The sequence below is a fragment of the Centruroides vittatus genome, unplaced genomic scaffold (genome assembly GCF_030686945.1).
Source record: "Centruroides vittatus isolate TY-2023 unplaced genomic scaffold, ASM3068694v2 contig_1033, whole genome shotgun sequence".
Classification (NCBI taxonomy): domain Eukaryota; kingdom Metazoa; phylum Arthropoda; class Arachnida; order Scorpiones; family Buthidae; genus Centruroides; species Centruroides vittatus.
This window is the reverse complement of record NW_027120671.1, coordinates 1,287,115-1,307,001: the sequence shown is the minus strand read 5'-3', so window position 1 is coordinate 1,307,001 and position 19,887 is coordinate 1,287,115. Positions and strand designations below refer to the sequence as shown.

At 32.5% G+C, this 19,887-nt stretch overlaps 1 protein-coding gene across 5 annotated transcripts in view; it reads left to right on the top strand.

Annotated features, from left to right (window-relative positions):
• Positions 1-19,887, top strand: part of LOC136968563 (muscleblind-like protein 1) — a 194,829-nt gene that overhangs the window by 154,470 nt on the left and 20,472 nt on the right. For all 5 annotated transcript variants that reach the window (XM_067262575.1, XM_067262589.1, XM_067262581.1 and 2 more), the window contains one exon: positions 10,343-10,520. In XM_067262575.1, coding sequence (XP_067118676.1) covers positions 10,343-10,520 — 178 coding nt within the window. The remainder of the gene's footprint in view (positions 1-10,342; positions 10,521-19,887) is intronic.

Here is a 19,887-nt window from a genome sequence, read left to right as displayed (position 1 = left end):
ATTCAACTCGACTGATCATGAAAAAGAAATTAACCAGTTTATAAAAAAGGACTTGGAAATAACTAATAGTTATATGGAAGGAGTGGTTAAATTAACCAACAGTGAAACCAAACCTATAGTGAAAATATTGTTAGGGGATCTATTCTGAGTTGTATCGTTAAGCTAACGAATATGATAAAAACCAGTTTCTATCGGAACCATGTGATTGGCATTTAATCAACTGTGAAAATGCTATTCTGAGCCGTATGTTCCGTTTTTGGTTCCGATAGCCACCTGCGATAACTAAGCTTTTTTTATTGGTCACTCTTGAGCTACCGTTAGGAACATAACGAAAGTAAAAACAACATGGCGACTTTAGGTGTAAGGATGATATTACTTCACTAGTAATTGGAGATAGAGTAAATTAGCATTGGACGTCGTGAATCTTGGTTTTTCGTCTTTGAGATAATGCATTTTGGCTGAATGATAAACACTTTAAAGAACTTTGTTGTCTTCCAAAGCCATTACTATTACGTTTATGCAATGGATTATGAGAAAATCTAGATCCTAGATTGGATTTACAAGTAAGGTATATAAGCTGTAGCTTAGGGCCTTGAGTTTAAAGGGAGCTCAAAAATTTTTACAAATAGAAAATTGAAGTTAAATTTTGTAATAATTTTTTTTTTACAAACTAATGAAATATACTTTACTTTTTATTCTGTGTAGTATTTAATTACATTAATAACCAATATTGTTATATTACATTTCTAGTGATTTCTTCTTTTTAATATAAAAATTATGTTGATTTTTATAGGTAGCTTTTCTAAGCTTTTAGTAGCTTTTTTGCGATCAAACAATGATAAAAACGACAATTTTAGTGTTATTCCTTTTTTTAAATTGTACCTTATTTTAAAATATATTGCAATAAATATTTTATTGTTAAAAAATATTATTAAAATTAATTAATATGTTTATGTTAATTCTCTTTTTTATAAGATTGATTTTTAAAATTGTAAAGTGTTGATAAAGGGCCTCACATGGAGTTTCAAGGGCATTGAAATGCTTAAATCCAAACCTGGCTATGGCCAAGTGTTTTAATTAATATCTCAAACTGACAAATTGTACTTCACTGGCTGTGTTGTCTCTTCTTTGATGACATTTTAACAAAAAATTTGGCTACAGAATACTAAAAACATGTGTTTGGCTTGGAAAACAGTGGGTTGCAGTCACGTGGCAAAAATACAATGTTAACTAAACTGTGATTGGTTAAAAGCGTAACAGCTATCGATAGTATGGAACCCAGGCGCATCTCGACCAACTACCCGTAGCGAAACCCACATAACGTGGAGCAGAGAATAGCGATTTGTTTAAAGTTCGTTAACTGCCTTTTGCTTCAAAATATATATAAATGGTTTGCTGTATATTAGCTAATATTAGAGCGATTTTAGTCTCTGTAATCCAAATTCTTGGTAGACAAATCTCACAGCAATTTAAAACTTATTGGCAAATTAAATTTATTTTGTAAAGTCTTTACAAAATAAACTATCAACTATGTTGATTATCAACTGATTTTCCCCCTTTAACAGATCCTATTACAAATAAACCTTACTTACTTACTTGAACATAAAAATTTCTGTAAAGAAATTAAAATTAGTATCTGTGTACAACTTTAATTAAATAATTTTTTATAAAAATATTTAAGTTGTGCGCAGATACTAATTTTAATTTCTTTATATCATTTTATAGCTTATATTTTTTAACATTTATAAATTGATGAAATAAATTCATGAAAATAATTTAAAAACATTAAATAATAGAGTCTCCGATTTTGAAGAAATAAATTGTTGTTTTAGCCTTTCAAAAGAATTTAGGTTTAGTAAAATCTTTGTTTGTCATAGAATTGCCTGAAAAATTAATAATCATTCTAATTATAAACTTGTGTAAAAGAATAAGCAATTTATTTCAATATGAAAGTGGCTAATAAAATGTTCTAACTAAATGTGTTTACCATTTTTATATTGAAAAAAATTCATCATTATTATTATTATTTCTCTTGTTATGAAAACCTGAATGACTGTAGAATTAGTTAAAAGCATTTGTAAATGATTACAATGATAGTTTTTTAGATCAGTGGTATGAAATAAATGTTGTCGTTTTTTATCTGTATTTATTATTAAAAGATTTGGTTAATGCTACCTTAGGTGCCAAGATGGCGGCTCGTCTCTGATTCCAGCAAGGAAACAGTGGGACGCACGTTCTAACCTAAACCTAACCTAACCTATTCTAATAATTTGGTTGCTAATAATTATGGTAATTTATCAGAATAGGTTAGGTTAGGTACGTACGTCCCACTGTTTCCTTGCTGGAATCGGAGACGAGCCGCCATCTTGGCACCTAAGGTAACATTAACCAAAGATTTTTTTTTTTTTCCGAAAATAAAAAATTGAATTTGCAATTCTTAACTTTTATTTCAAAGAATTATTTCTTTTGTTTTTATTATTTAATTTACACTAATAACTGATGTAATTGCTTTATAAACAAGTAATCAAGATACTTATATTTATAAAATTTTTCAGTTCTTCATTAATAGATTTTTTATTATATAATCTCTAGGTTATAAAAATGTTCTTACAAATTGTGATCGAACATTTTTTCCCTAAATTTAGATGTTTAGTTGTTGTTAAAATTATTTAAAATTAATTTTTAATTAATTGATAGTATATATGTAAAATATTCGGCCTTTAATATATATGAAAACATTATGATAACACAATTTTGCTGCCTTATTAAGTTATATTTATTGTATCAAAAATAAATAAAATTTTTATGGTGCTTGTGACAGTAAAAGATGTTAAAGAAATATAATTTAAATACAGAATTGAGAAAGTGCAAGAGATGTAGTTAAATTTATATTGTTTAACTAAATTGTCAAAAAATATATATGCTTTATTATAGTTTGTAGAATATTTTAATTTTTTATATTAATTTTTAATATAAACTTTTTTATATTTTAAAATTTTTATTCATTGATAACCATTAAAATTATTTTATTGAAATATTTTTATAAATATTAAAATAATATGAATATATTTTTTAAAATTAAGCATATAAATCTAAAACAAGGATATAACAATTTTTTTAAATATTTTAAGTATGCGTTACTGTCAGTTTATTTATCTTGCGATAAAAATGTTTATACTGTAATAATTTATGAAAATTTAGTTACAAAATTCGTTCTACAATAAAATTTTTAATAATTTGATTTACTTCCATGCATAAATAATTAATAAATGATAAGAGGAATGCAGAACTCATTACATTATTTTATTATTAGATTCAAAAAAATAAGTAAAAACTCTAAAGAAAAATTTATGTATTAATAAGTTAAGTATAGTGTTAAATATATAATCAGTTTATTACTTGTATTCTTTTTGTTTACGTCTGTTTTTTAAAGAATATTTAATTATTATTATTATTAGATAATTATAATTTATAGTAACCTTTATGAGATTGAAAACAAAACAAATTAGTTTTGATTTGTTTTTGCAGTTATTAATAATGGACTAACAAATATACAAATGATTATATATAAATAATTAGTTAGAACAGTAATAAGTTGTATCAAAGTTATTTAAAACTTTAAATTTTAATCACCAAATGTATGTATAAAACATTTATAATACAAAAAGAAACAAAATCTTTTCTTTGACTCATATCTCACGAATGTTTTTGAGTTTACTGTCAACAAATATCTTTACAGTGTTTCTCTACAGATGAGTTTATAGACGTGAAAATGTTTGGGAGATTTTTTAATATCAGCCAGCCTCCATTAAAGTAATGCCTATATACATTAATCAGAATTCACAGTAGCAAATTTGATAACACAGAAAAATCATGAAAATGGAAAATGAACAAAAAATCATAAATGAAAAGAAAAGGAACAAAGAAGAACTGAATTATTTACTGTAATGGATTATGCAGGTTATATTTTAATTTTTTAAAACTTTATTTTCTTTCTTTTCTAACATTATTGTTATGCACACTCTCAACATGAGTGTTTGCAGAGGAAGCAAAAGGGGTACTTGCCTCTGGGACCAAGTAAAAAATTTCACAAATTATAATTGTGAAAGTGATTGTGGATGGTAAACTTCACACCCTTGATTGTGGGACTCATTGATGCAATACTGTATACTATAATCTACTTGTGGATAAAATGCCAAAAAATTAAACAACTAAAAATTTATTGATGTAATTATTTGTCTTCAATCCCCACTGGAAAATTTTCTGAGAACACCCATGGCACTCAACATAAATACATTAATAATAAATTAATAGATTAATCAGATTCATATTTGCCCAAATCCAAGCCTTCAAACTACTATATAATTTTAAATAATTTTCATTCTTCACAAGTTCACCACAAATTTTTTACAGTCATCTACATAAGCTTGCCACCTGAGGTACCTCTGTGTTAGTACTGTTTCAAAAATTATTTTCAAGTTAAGTTAATTATATTATACAGTGATACTTTGGTTTTCATCTTTAATCCGTTCGAAAACAATCGGCGAAATCCGAAACCGACAAAAACCGAGGCAATTATTTCCATACGAATCAATGCAAATCCAATTAATTCGTTCTAGACACTCCAAAATACATACCAAAAACACATTTTATAGAGAATTAATATAGCGTTAAATACTAAAAGGAATAAGAAATTAATATAAAAGACTAATCTAAAGGAAAGCAATGGAATTGTTTGACTAGACGCGTGGGGAATGTCTTGTCTTGTAGAAGCTAGTTGGACACGAGCTTCTAGCCTATATCGCCCCGTGGTAAAGTGTGACATAATTGTCATGTAATAGTAGTTGTATGTGTTTATGATGGTTGTATCAAAGGGAATAATGCCTTCCAGAAGGTTCATTTAAATGGCCCCTATTCAGGCATTACAGATGTGGAGAAAACCCAGAGAACTTCACGTGGCCAGCCCATCCTGGCGAAGCGCGAACCCACGACTGAACTCCCAGTGTTTAGGGAACGGAACTGTTGGCCAATGGTGGGCAGTCGCGGGGTAATGCTCACACAATGAGAAATAATGCGACACTGAGCCAGAAAAAGCGTGGGTCGCCCTTTGTCTTCACAAAATTAGCAGCGAGGTCACTTGGGCAAGCCGACGAAATCTGAGGCAATCGACAAAAACTGAGACAAATTTTTTGCAAAAAAATTGACGAAAACTGAAACTGACGATAACTGAAGTCAACGAAAACTGAGGTATTACTGTACTCAAGTTAATTATTTTAATCAACTCATTTCATTTATCTTTTCAGCAGTTACCTATGCCTTTTTATTACTTTTTACTAAAAAAATTAGCAGTTTATTTTTATTTTCATAACATATTATTAATGTTTTCTGTCATCCAGTCTGCATTTATAAATACTATTTATACAATGTAAAAGGCCCAAAGATAACAGACAACAGCAGTAAATTTTTAACAATCAAACAACACAAAAATCAATTGTATCAACCCAAAAAATGTTGGCAATGTAAGAGATGGTGAATATTGACAGAAAATTTAATTTTATTAAAATAACTGATATGTTTGAAATAAAACGACTGTAATAATTCTAACTATTTGTCTTTAAATGGTGGGTAATTAAAATAATATTTTTCTAGAAAAATTATACATATTATTATAATTAACTACCATTTAAAGACAAATAGTTACAATTATTTATCCTTGTCTTCTTTCAAATATAATTATTTTAATAAAAAAATAAATTTTGTCTCCTTGTCATTCCTTACATTGTCAATGTTTTTTGGGTTGATATTACATTTACTGTATGAAAATATTGTTCTTTTACATCCAATAATACTTAGTTTTTAAATATTAATCTTTCAACACTTCCTTTTATATACTTGTTTATATACTTTATTCATATACGAAAGTAAGCTTTAAGAGATATTATGTTAAATTATTTTTTTCCTTCTGATGACTACAACTATATTTTATTATCATTTGTGCAGTTTTGTTAACTGATAAAATCTCTTATTAATTTTTTAAGAGTTAATATACTAACCTAACTCTATAATTGATCATATTATCATATTTCCTCATTTCTAAGATATCATTGATACTATTATAAAACAAACCATGAGTTATAAATTGAATTTTAAGATTTTTTTTACAGGGGAAAATTTTTAAATAATTAGTTTTATTAAAGTTTGTTAGGTAAAACCTAGTTAGAAAGACTGTAGATAATGGAATTTAACAATCTAATGTGTTAATATAATTTTAAACAAACATTAAAAGAAAAAGGGAATACAACAATAAATGAGACAATAATAGTTTTTAAAGAAATTCTTTTATGAGTTATAATGGTAAAATTTAGACATTTTGAAAAACTTTATTGACAGTTAACTCATCGACAATTAGTTTAGCCTGGTACGTAATTAATCACTGTCAATATCAATCATATTTCACCACCTTTGCTGCAAACTTTCAATCCCTTGAGTATAGAATGACTAGGGTTTGTCTTTGAAGAAAGCCTCATGTATCAGGTATTGTCATTAAACTGTACATTGACAATATAGTTCTGCAGGTGCAAAATAGATGGTAGTTGGTTGGCACCAAGTCTAGCCTGTAAGATGGATGAGGCAGAACTTCCCAAACCAGACTGGCCAGCTTCTCTGAGGTTATCTTTGCTCTATGTTCTGATGCATTGTCATGGCAGTATCAGACTTTGTCAATTTTTGGACAGTTTTTGATCTTGGTATACAAATTGTTAACAGTAGAGTTCTTTCATGACAGTGATGTTGATTGGAAGTGGGTCCATTATGATGAAATAAAACGAATGCAGATTATTGCCTACTCCTGCACTATTAGCCCTTTGACATTTACAACAGCTGGTTGATCTTTGTTCACCCATAAATGCTTTAACAAATGCTTTTGCAGATTGTGAGCCTTCATTGCATTGTTGTTGCTTTTGTAGTGATAGAGTAACAACAGTACACAAATATTTTCTTTTGAAAGTTTCATATTTTCATACATTACTGATGCATCTATTTCCCAATGAAATATGTGATTAAACATTCTTTGGTTACTCTACTTATATATCCACATTCTAGAATATATTTTCCAGTTGTTTGTAGAAAAAACTGAAATGTCTAAATTTTACCTTAACAACCTGATGTTAAAAATAAAGGGGATAAATAGGAGATACTCATTTAGCTAGTGGGATTAAATGTATTACAAAACCGATAGTTGTAGAAGAAAGAGGAAAAAAATTTCTCAATTTTTAACAATATATGTATATATAAATTCTACCATATAATATGTATTATATGGTAGAATTTATGAAACTTGCAACAAAGTTTTGTGTCTGTTGATATACACACACACACACACACACACACACACACACACACACACACACACACAATAAACCAGGAAGGATGGCAAACCTATGGCTCACATGCACCCAAAGTGGCATGTAAGGAGAAATCATCTGGCATGTAACATATCATACGATTTTCATTTATCATTTGTTTTTTTCAGTCATTCTTTCAGTTTATCACCTGATCTTTTTTAAATCAATTTTTTTTACATATATTCTAATTAAAGTATATTCATTTAATTTATTTAAATATCGTTATTTGAAATCTAAAGCTTTGACACACACAAACGTCTTTAAAGCTAAGTATGCTTACTGTATGATGGCACGTGGGCTCGAAAAGGTTTGCCAGCCCTGCACTAGACAATCTTCTACATTAAAAACTTAAGTCTGCTTCTTTCTATAGATGTGATCTTGACTAGTCACTTCTTATTGTTAAACTTTGCCATCCTTCCTTCCAATCATTCCTGTCAATCCTAGAACCAAGAGTTCCATCCTCTTTATTCCTATTTCCTTACCACACATTGCTGTTCATACTCCAGAGTAGTTTTGGACCATTGGGACAGGTGACACCCATTTTAAAATTTTCTAACAGTGCCCTATTGCAAGCAGAGTTTATTAACATAAGGACTGTACAACCTACAATAATATACTATAACATAACAACAGTGCAGTTACAAAACAATACAAATGCCATAAAACAAGTAATGTTTGTCAGTTCTATTTCCATGCTCTTATGCATAAGTAATAACTATTCTTTTTAAAGTTGCATTATAATGCTATCTTGAAAGCATTTTAAACATTAGAAAGGAGTTAAAATAATTAATATTTCAAATTATTTTCTTATTGTTAATTAACTATAACCAAAGAATTTCTTTTAAACATTAGTTACTTAATTAAACTGTTTTTAATCTGTTCAATTAAACTCATTTTAAACTGTTGACTTAAGAACTGAATTTTAGTTTTTTTTTTTTATATCAACAGATAATATAGAAATTAGTGGTTTGATACAAATACTGCATAAAAATAATGATTGAATCATCTAAAAATTAATATTTGATAATTTTGTTATCAAATATAAAGTTTTAATTCATCTAGAAATATATTAATATAAAATCTTGCACACACTAATCAGTTTTATATTTTGCAAGTTCTTATGAATTCAACTCTATCTCAATACTTTTAATCTTATTTAATATATAATAGATATTTAGTTTATTTCAAAAAGGAAAAGAATAATTCATAATATTAACGATTTTAAAATAATAACTTTATTTAAAACATTTCATAAATAAATTATTTTTCTCAGTTCTTTCTCTATTTGATTTATATCTTTTTCAAGTTAAATATTAAATAATTTTTTCAATATTGTTAGAATGAATTAAATGATTTTTTGATTAAATTCATTTAAAGTTATAAAATTTTAATTCTAAGAACATTCAAGTTTGACTATTAAAAATTAAGATCACTGGTAAATTTAATAACCCAAGTCAGTAACTCACAATTTCCTGATTATGCTGATTGTAAGCTTTGCATGCCAACATGCATCTCCTGCAGAACCATATCCCAATTCAGGCTTGATGGGGTTGTAAATAATATCAGAACTTTGGGGACAATTGAACATCATCTCTATTCTCAGACTTGGGATGATGATCAAATGAGCCACCATGACTTGGGCACCTTAAGGCAGTACAAGTTGGTAGCTCAGTAAAACATAGTGGAGTGTGAACCTGACAAGCCAGGTGCTTCAGAAGGAAATGCTGAACTTCAAGGGAAAAAAGAAGAAATCATTGTGAATGGAAAGAATGCAAAATCTTTATTTTTTTCTGCCAGCCATAACTATGAAGTTAGTGAAGTATACAATATGGATGGAAAAGTAATGCAAACATTTACTTTGCTAAAAAAAACATGATCTTTTTAGCAACACATCTACACAAAAATGTTATAATGAACTTATAAGGGAAATTTTACTTACAAAGCAAAGGAAACTCAATGATTTGATGGAACTTCAACAATATCATTAAATAAAACCTGTATCATTTATTGAAAGTTTGGTGAGGTCTGACTTTGTTGCTAACAGTGATTATAGAGATTAACTTGTTAAACTCATCCATTGTTTGGATGGTATTTTTAAAAAAGTGTTACCTTCCCAGAAAAAAACAAACATCTCATCAATAGGTTCACACAAGAGGATGCAAATTTGCTCAATACACATTACAAGTGGGGGTTTGTAAACCCACTTGTAATGTGTATTGAGCAAATCACTGTAATTACTGTAAATCAATTTGTTATTCAAAGAACACTTCAAAATTCCATTTCCTGTAAAATGTGGGTATTCAAACTTGGGACACTGTTCTTCTTTGGGAGAACTTAATTGTGTTTAAATAAATTCTAACTACACCTGCATTAAAATATAATTGAATTTAATTAATACAAGTTGAACTTTTAGCTTATAAAATAGATTTTTCTAAGTCTAAAACCCATTCCTATTTATCATTGTAATATATAATTTTATATATGTATACATATACACACATACAATATATATAATGTTGTTATACATGTATTATACATGATCCTATTCTGTTAGATAGAATTAATATGTAAAATAAGAATATTGTTTTAGTAATATTAACTTTATTTCTGAGCTTTCTCAGAAATAAAGTTGGAGACAATAAATTAATATAAGAAATTTCAATTAATATTTGTGCTGTATTTATAAAAATATGTTTCATTTTATTTATAAAATAATTGAAAACAATATAATTTTTGAAATATTTTTAAAACGCATATCCTTGTTTTAATTTATATTCATTTAAATGTTATGTTTATTTTCAATGTATTATTCTATACAAATGATTTTTAATTCTTACAGTGTTTAGGATTCTTACATCAAGTTTAATATTACTTGTTGTAAGCCTTAAACACTGCATTAGATATCATATATGTCATTAGCATATTGCCATGGTCTTTAGATTCCCAGTGCTGAGCAGGGTGTGTGTGGCACCCTTTTCCAGGCATTTCCCGGTATGGTGCCCTACACTAAGCGTCCAGCACTAGATAAAAGTGGAATACCAGTTTATCAACCATCCACTGCGGCATACCAACAGGCACTAGCCATGCAAGTTCAGCAGCCTTTTGTACCAGTTTCATGTAAGTACAAAAAAATTTAGATGATAATATATATTTTTTTAATGTGTTAAAATAATTAATTTAGATTTTAATCAAATTTAACTGTATTAACAATTAATAATATATAATCAAACTTCTATATAATGCCCCTAAATAGTGTTGTCCTCATAAAGTGCCAATGAATATTTGTGAATACATCTCTATAAATATTAAATAGGGAACAGTACCTATGAATTACTAAATGTAAAATTTTGCATTACAAATAGCATTATCATTAAATCATGCAAGTTTCAAACTCAAACTTGTATATAGTCCTCATTACTACTTGTAATTCTTATTATTTGAGATTCTTATGTTTAGCACTACATTTGATTTAGTGCCAATTTCAGAGGCAAACAAATGATGGCATTAAATCAATCTGTGAAATATAACCAATGCATTATTTACACAAAATTACAGTGAAGAAATTATTTAGCATTTAATTTAGTTTAATACTATTCACAAATTTGAAGTGTGTAATTTGTGAATATCTTATCCAAAGACTTTGCAACTTTTTATTTGCATTTTACACTAGAAGTGACATTTGGCATTATTGTTCTCTTTAGACTAATGCATATATAAACATACATTAATTATATTCATTGCCTATAAATTTAAGAGGATACAAATAAACTAATATTCTATTTCAAATAGAATACAATTATCTTGAAACTTGAACTAACAAGTTTCAAGATAAAGAAATTAGTTAGTTCATATACAACAGTATAACATCATCTAACAAAATTAACTTGTAGTGGATTGTACTCCATTCTTAAAGTGTAAATGATTCAATCTTTAAAGTCACTAATACTGTAATTTCATACAGATAATCCACAAGTTACCTGTGTTATCTGTGCTTGAAAGACAATTTGAAAGAGTGTGATGGTTAAGTCTTGAAGTAGATAATGTATTTTATATTTTGTAAAATTCCAGTTACAAGTTGAAATCCATTTACCCTGTAATTATTTTCTGTTCAATTTTTCCATGTGTATTTTATTATTATTACTGGACTAAGAAAATTAGTCATAAAATAAAAACAGTAAATCATATTTATTTTTACACTTTACATTACATATTAATATAGTTCATAAATATCTGCAATTAAATTACAGGTGGTCAGTGAATACAGGAGTAAATTTTTCAGTATTTCAGAGGGATTTCTCAGTTGCCACTTTGTTAAGTCTAAGTACCAAACAATACAAATGAGGCATCTTCAAATGCATGTTAGCAAAGATAATATACAAATGCATGCTTGTATGTGTACACCACTGTAGTAAGCTATTGTCTTTGCTAATGCAAACTCTGATTGAAAGTTGTTTAATATTTTAAATTTTACACAATTGTTAATTTAATTACTGTAAAATTAATTTCTACATTAGATCCTTCAATGAGTATCAAAATCTGTATATACTTGTTATTAAGGTTAAAGGCTTATTCACAAGTAATGTGGTACACTATTTGGATGCAATCACATAAGGAGTAAAGCAACTAACTGTTTAAGACAGGTGAATTCTCTGTGTTTGCTTAGCATGCACCACATGCTTAAGAGAAAGTTTTGACTGTCAATATACTTTTTATATGAGAACAAAGTAATTTATTCTAATGCCAATAGTAATTTATTCTAACATATAAACTCTTTTATCATTTGTGTTTGCTTTTACATTGGCAGCTAGCAGCTAGCCATTTTAAGTCAGTGCAATGCTTGCAGGAACTCAGTTGCTTGCTCGTGCAGAGGTTTGCCGCAGCAAACAAGTGCGCATGCATGACGTCATTCGAAACATTTAACATGGCCAGATTGTATCGGAAGCTTGCGGTACCCAGTCAGCATACATGTATTGTGTACAGGGTGGATCTACATAAAGATTAATAGGGCTTAAGCCATGGGCCCCCAGTGTCAAGGACCCACAAAAATTGAATTATCATCATAAATTTTTAATACTTTTTCATTATAATATATTTCATGTGTAGATATAATGGGCTTTATAATAGTCCATACTTTTTTATTCACACCAAATAACGTTTCTGCCTATTGTTTAGTGCGAGAGATAGGCCTATCATTTTTATTATAACTTTCAGCATGCCCAAAAATTTTGGTCATGATGTAGTGTACATGAGGACGAACAAAAAAAATACGAAATTTTACACAAAAGAATAATATTTTATTATTATTTCACGTGGTCCTTTATACACTATATACTTCGTGATCCCAACTATACACCGCTGATATATACAACTGTATCTAGTCAGTGCGGTAAAACTGTGTACATACAAAGGGGATTGATGCGTTTACGCGACAATGGTCTTTGTTTGTAGCTCTCACAGAGGTAATACGGGTTAACTTAAACTATCTTAAACTAGCTTATAATCTAAAAGAAAATAGGAGAGGGAAGAACAAAAGGGTAAGAATAGAAGAAAAAAATGCTGGGTACCCAGTGTTTCTTTCTTGTCTGGTCTTCACTCTTGACGAAATGGGGACTTCTATCGCAGTCACTTGTAGTTGTCCTTTTCAATCGCTCCGATCAAATGAAAGAGTCTATATCGCTAAACTCTCAGTTCTTCTTGTTTTCGTCTATGTCAGTTCTTTTTCTGTAGACGACCTCGGCACTTTGTCTCGATCCGTGACGACGACCACTTTCTTTTTCGTCCGCTTCTTCTCGACGCTAGCTTCGGAATGCCTCACCCACGCTCCCTGACTTGCCTCAGGGCCTTTGTTTCACACCTCTGTTTCCGGTGTTATTCTATGAAATTTCGTTCTCACCAGCCGGAAGGAAAGACCGTTAGAGAATTCGAAGAACAGACATAGAACAAAGGATTAACGAAACTTAATACTAGGCTTAACGCTACATATATATATACAACAATATGGCGTATCGCCACATATGCCCCCCCTTAAGAATCAAACTCCGTAATGCAACTTACGGTAATCTATTTTACACCCACGAAGATTATACGGGTGTTGACTTATCACATCTTTATTACTATTAACAATTTTTTTCTCGTTATTACCCTCCTGTTCTCTCGATTGGTGGTTTCCTACACCTGATCTTGGTTCTCTGTTGGGTGTCCCCATCCTCAGGTATTCATATGGATCCCCAACTTCCAATTCCTCTTCCTCGACTGGTGCTTCCCGCATTTCGCGATGTCGAGGAGCTATTCTCTTACTTTCTTTATATACTGGGGAGTAGCATAGTTTTAGGCGGTCGGTATGCACCACCAATTTTTCCTTTATACGATTACTACCAAGTTCAACTGTTACAGGGCCTAACACACGAATAATCCTATACGGCCCTAAATATTTTGGGGAAAATTTTCCCGTACCTCTCTGCTTACCCTTTCGAAGCAACCACACCTTCTGACCTTCTTTCCACACACTAATTCTTTTGCCGTCGTTTTCTCTTATTCTGTTTTTTCGGTTCCGCTTTCTCCCCAATTCGTAAGCAGTTCTCCTTAACACATTCAACTTATCTACAAATTCAGGACCTCTTTCTTGGCGTTCTACATCCCCAACATTTTCTTCTGGGAACGCGCTAGGAAAACGAGGGTCAAACCCATACAGGAGAAAGGCTGGAGATTCATTAGTCGCTGAATGGGTTGAGTTGTTGTAAGCGAACGCAGCAGGGTGAATGAAACTGTCCCAATTACGATTGTCGCCCTTTGATATCCGGGCAATAATACCACATATGGTTTTATTAAAACGTTCGCATACGGAATTTGAGGACGGGCGATAAGCGGTCGTAACATTATGTTTAATTGTTAATTCATTACATACTCCCTGGAACAAACCAGAAGTAAAATTTGCCCCTCTGTCAGATATAATGACGTTGGGGCAACCATACCGACATATAATATGGTCAAAAATTTTATCAGCAATCTCCTGAGCAGACTGATTAGAGATGGGGATTGCTTCAGCATAGCGGGTGTAAATATCGACTATGGTTAATATGAATCTATTCCCTTTCTGGGATGTCTGAAGTGGGCCTATGATGTCTGTAGCCACTTTCTGGAGGGGAAAATCAGCGGTCTCAGTTTCTTGAAATGGGGCTCGGCCTCTGTGTAAATTATGCTGCTGGCAGGTTTTGCAGCCCCTGATTACACGCTTGACATGATTTTTTAAATTTTTTATATAGTAATATCTATCGATTATATTACATGTTTTCTCGACCCCAAGGTGGCCAGACAGGGTAGAGCTATGGAAGGACCATATCACACGATCAATCATATCTCTCCCTACACACACACGGGCCCACCTCCTAAGCCCCATTCTTCCTGGTTTTACATTCATAACAACCTCACCGTCAAGTTGGAATTCAGGCTGTTGAACACCACTTGTAACCCCTTGATTGTCAGTTCTTTTACAATTGTTACGTAACTTCATTAGGAAGTCATCTCTCTCTTGCGATTCCACTACCTGCCGCCATAGTTCCTTATTATCAATGACGTTACTGCTCACATCTTTCTCTAACTTCTTATTACCATAATCTGGCCGTGATAGTAAATCCGCAACTTCATTACGTTTTCCTTTTACGTGGTTTATCCTTACATCATAATCAGCGATCTCTGTTGACCACCTCATGATCCTTTTGTTATGGTTTCTCATATTGCCGATGAAGATCAAAGGCTTGTGATCTGTGTGCAGCTCGACTCTGTATCCAAGAATTAACGGCCTGAAGTGACGCAGCGATAATATTATGGCCAAACATTCTTTTTCGATTGTTGAGTAATTTTTCTCGGCACCTACGAATTTTCGGCTGAAATATCCCACCGGATAGAATTCACCATCCTCCCTCTGTCCTAACACTGCGCCTGCACAATAGTCCGACGCATCAGAATATAAATGAAAGGGGGACCCAAAATCTGGGTGTTTCAATAATGGGGGTTTCGATAGTATGCTTTTAAATTTTTCAAAACTATCTTGACAGTCGGCATCCCACGCAAACCTTGCATTTTTCTTAGTTAATTTAGTTAGCGGGAGCGCAAGATCTGAGAACTTAGGTACAAAGCTCCTAAAAAATCCCACCATCCCGAGAAAACTTCGCACTCCTTTCACACTACAAGGGGGTTCCAATTCGAGTATCGCCTTCATATTGTCGACATCCGGGAGTATCCCTTCCTGACTTATAACGTGGCCTAGATATTTAACTTGCCTGACAATAAAAGAACTTTTTGTGGGATGTAATTTCAAGTTCGTTTTGTCCAATGTCCCTATCACCTCATCCAGGAGAGATATGTGATCGTGGAGTGATTTAGAGAAAAGTACTATATCGTCCTGGAATACATAGCAATTTATGCCAACAAAACGGGCTAACACTTTAGACATTACCGCCTGGAAGAACCTCCCGCTATTCTTCGCGCCTTGCGGGAGACGGCACATTTGAAATTTACCCCAGGGAGTCGAAAATGCAAAAACATGCCTAACAGATTTATCTAAGCTTATCTGAAAATAGCCAGATTTTAAATCTAGGACTGAGAAGTACTTGCTCCCATGAAACTTACTTAGTATCTCGTCTACTCTGGCTATAGGGAATTCCTGGGTTGTAGTGACCTCATTCACGCGCCTCAGGTCGAGCGTCATCCTGATCTCCCCATTTTCCTTTTCTACGACGTGGATTGGGGAATTCCACGCGGACGAACTTTCTTCGATTATCCCCGCTTTTAGGTACGCATCAGTCAGTTCTCTCAACTTAGGCAAGTGGCATTCGGGAATGCGATATTGCCGCACGTTTACCGGTCTGTCCTGATCAACGATCGGTTTGTGGGACTCGCCTATCATACCCGTTAATTCCTCGACGCGTTCGGCGAAGCAACCTGGGTGTTTTCTGAATATGTCATGCACCTTTTTCTTCTCTTCCGAACTTAAACCTTCTAACCCTTTAATTACTATATTTGAATCGCTCGTCAATTCATCGTGTACATCTATATACGCGCTACAACCACGTGTTTTCTCCTCCATGGATACTCTCATACTATCTATGACCTTATAGATCTCCCCAATTACATCCATCCCTAGAATACCTTCGTATTCTACGTGTCCCGGTAATAGCATACACGCGATCCTCACTTTACACGCCTGATTCCTGTACTCCACTTTTGCACGTATTAATTTCTCACACTCTGTCACTTCACCGTTTATCCCCCTGATTCCCAAGCCTTCACCGTCTGCTGTTGCACGTGCTATGTTCCGGTTCGATATACCCCTTATCACCTTAGAATTTATAATAGATTTTTCCGCCCCTGTATCTATAAGAAAGTGACACTTCACGCCTTCTATTCTTCCTACCACTAGCGGAAGACCTCTTTGCGATTTAGTTACTTTTTCGGCCAGTCTCACATTTATGAAAGGAACGTTATGCTGACCAGTGTTACGCTCCTCTACAAGTTTAAATGATTTTTTCTACGTTCCGGGCAATTTCGAGCGAAATGACCTATCTCTCCGCACGTGAAACACCTTTTCCCTACAACTTTGCTCTTCTGTTCGTCTCTATTCGCCATCTTATTCACGGCCTCAACCAGTGATTCGACTTTCTTCTCCAATTCCCTAATTCTATCGTCATCTTTATTTCCCCTAACTATCCTATCACTGCTCTTGCCTACTATGGCATCCGATTCTTCCTCTATCCCCACGTTTACGTTTTTACGTTCAAAACGATGATCGCATTCAAGTCCTATCGCTTCCTCGCCCTCGGCTATAACAAACGCCTCTTCGAGGGTCTTAGGGGCCCTTCTCAATACATTTCCCTTCAAATTACCTTTCAGTCCCTTTACAAATCTTTCCTTAATTATATCGTCCGTAAACGATCTCAATTTGTCGTTATCACTAATGGCCCTTGCCAACAGAGTTTTTGTGCGGATTGAAAATTCCGTTACAGATTCATTTTGTCCTTGCTTTAAACTTAAAAGTTGGTCCAAAATATCTTTGTCTCCAGCTTCTCTTTTCTTGAAGCACTTTATTAAGTCATTCTTAATGTCTTCGTACGACCCGGGGTATTGGTCAAGGAGACACATGAATGTCGTCAGCGGTTCTCCTTTCAGCCTCGATTGCAGGACGGCAACTTTGACTTCATCATTCCACCCGGCAAGCTGGGCAATATTTTCTATAGTTCAAAAAAACTGTTTCACATTTACGGTGTCCCCCTGAGTTCCCGTAAATATAGGGATCATCCCTAGAAAGCCCGTCACCACCAAAGGTTGAGCGGGGCTCATTCCGTTACTGCCAATTGAACTACCGACTTGGCCGTCCATTATTGTTACACTAATCTTAATAATATATAATAATTACACAACACAAGAATAGATATAACACAAATTAACCCTATAACACGTGTGGCCCGTATACCTCTTCACAGTTGGGATCCTGTCGCGGACGCCATTGTAGTGTACATGAGGACGAACAAAAAAAATACGAAATTTTACACAAAAGAATAATATTTTATTATTATTTCACGTGGTCCTTTATACACTATATACTTCGTGATCCCAACTATACACCGCTGATATATACAACTGTATCTAGTCAGTGCGGTAAAACTGTGTACATACAAAGGGGATTGATGCGTTTACGCGACAATGGTCTTTGTTTGTAGCTCTCACAGAGGTAATACGGGTTAACTTAAACTATCTTAAACTAGCTTATAATCTAAAAGAAAATAGGAGAGGGAAGAACAAAGGGTAAGAATAGAAGAAAAAAATGCTGGGTACCCAGTGTTGCTTTCTTGTCTGGTCTTCACTCTTGACGAAATGGGGACTTCTATCGCAGTCACTTGTAGTTGTCCTTTTCAATCGCTCCGATCAAATGAAAGAGTCTATATCGCTAAACTCTCAGTTCTTCTTGTTTTCGTCTATGTCAGTTCTTTTTCTGTAGACGACCTCGGCACTTTGTCTCGATCCGTGACGACGACCACTTTCTTTTTCGTCCGCTTCTTCTCGACGCTAGCTTCGGAATGCCTCACCCATGCTCCCTGACTTGCCTCAGGGTTTTTGTTTCACACCTTGTTTCCGGTGTTATTCTATGAAATTTCGTTCTCACCAGCCGGAAGGAAAGACCGTTAGAGAATTCGAAGAACAGACATAGAACAAAGGATTAACGAAACTTAATACTAGGCTTAACGCTACATATATATATACAACAATATGGCATATCGCCACAATGATTTGCCCCTGGTTTTAGAAGTTTTTTATTGCTGTCAGTTTGTTAAAGATGCATTTCAGACTAGTGTTGCCACCTTTATAAAATCGCTGACCCAGACGGCAGGTCAGGTTTGTTTGAACAGAAGTTCCTGACGCATGCGCAATGTCATTTTACAATGCGAAGAATAACATGCCTGCTGGTTCTAAATCAGTTACAGTTAGGGACTAGGTACTTGTGTAGAAGTAACGTATATAACCTAAATTAAGAAAGAAAGAAGAGATAATTTAGCTCCATAGAAGACATGTACAGATGTACTGTACTGTACAAGCAAAAAAAGAAAAAAAGGTCGAGAGGCAGGTTGCGTGTCACACATTGGCGTAAACAGCGTAACATGGCGGAATGGCAGATGAGTTTCAGTAAATGTGAGGTCTTTCGCTGTTCAAATGGTGTAAATTTATAAAAATATTTGAAAGAACTTTGTTTCATTGTAATTTCACAATTTATACTACATTCCAGGACAAAATTAATAGTTTATCTGGACAGTGAGTCAATTCCTGGACTGTCCGGGTGAAAACCGGACAGGTGGAATCACTATTTCAGACTGAACCCTCATCAGTTTGACAGAACTTCCAGACCAGCAATATTAGAGTTTTAAAAATAATGCTAAAAAGTTCTTTATTTTTAGTTTCAATTTTGCTAGGTATTATTTTGAATTAAATTTAATAATTTTATTTAATTATTGTAATTATTAGTAAATGTTAGTATAAGACAGCTGTCTAACTGCTTAGATTAGAATAAATTATTTTATATTGTCCAATAACTGCACTGCAATTTTATTAAATAGACATTAGACTTGCAAAAACTTAATGAAAAAAGTAATTTTTTTTATTAAACTCTATTCTTAAAAATCCTACACACATACCTATATTATATTATTGTGTATGGCCAGAGCTGGCATTAGAGTTTATGCTACCCAGGGCAAGATTCACATTGGACACACTTTATCCCCTATGTAAAATGAAAAAACTTCTAATTGATATGGCATTTCAAAATAAAAGTGCTCCTTGCTCCATCAATCAATATTCAACTTGTGCCATATAATATAAATAAAAATAAATAAAATATTAAAAAAAATAATACACCTGAAAATTTTGTATACATTTATGAAAATTTTCTGCCCTGGTCATAGGCCCAGTTTACCAATATGGTAGCACCAGCCCTGTA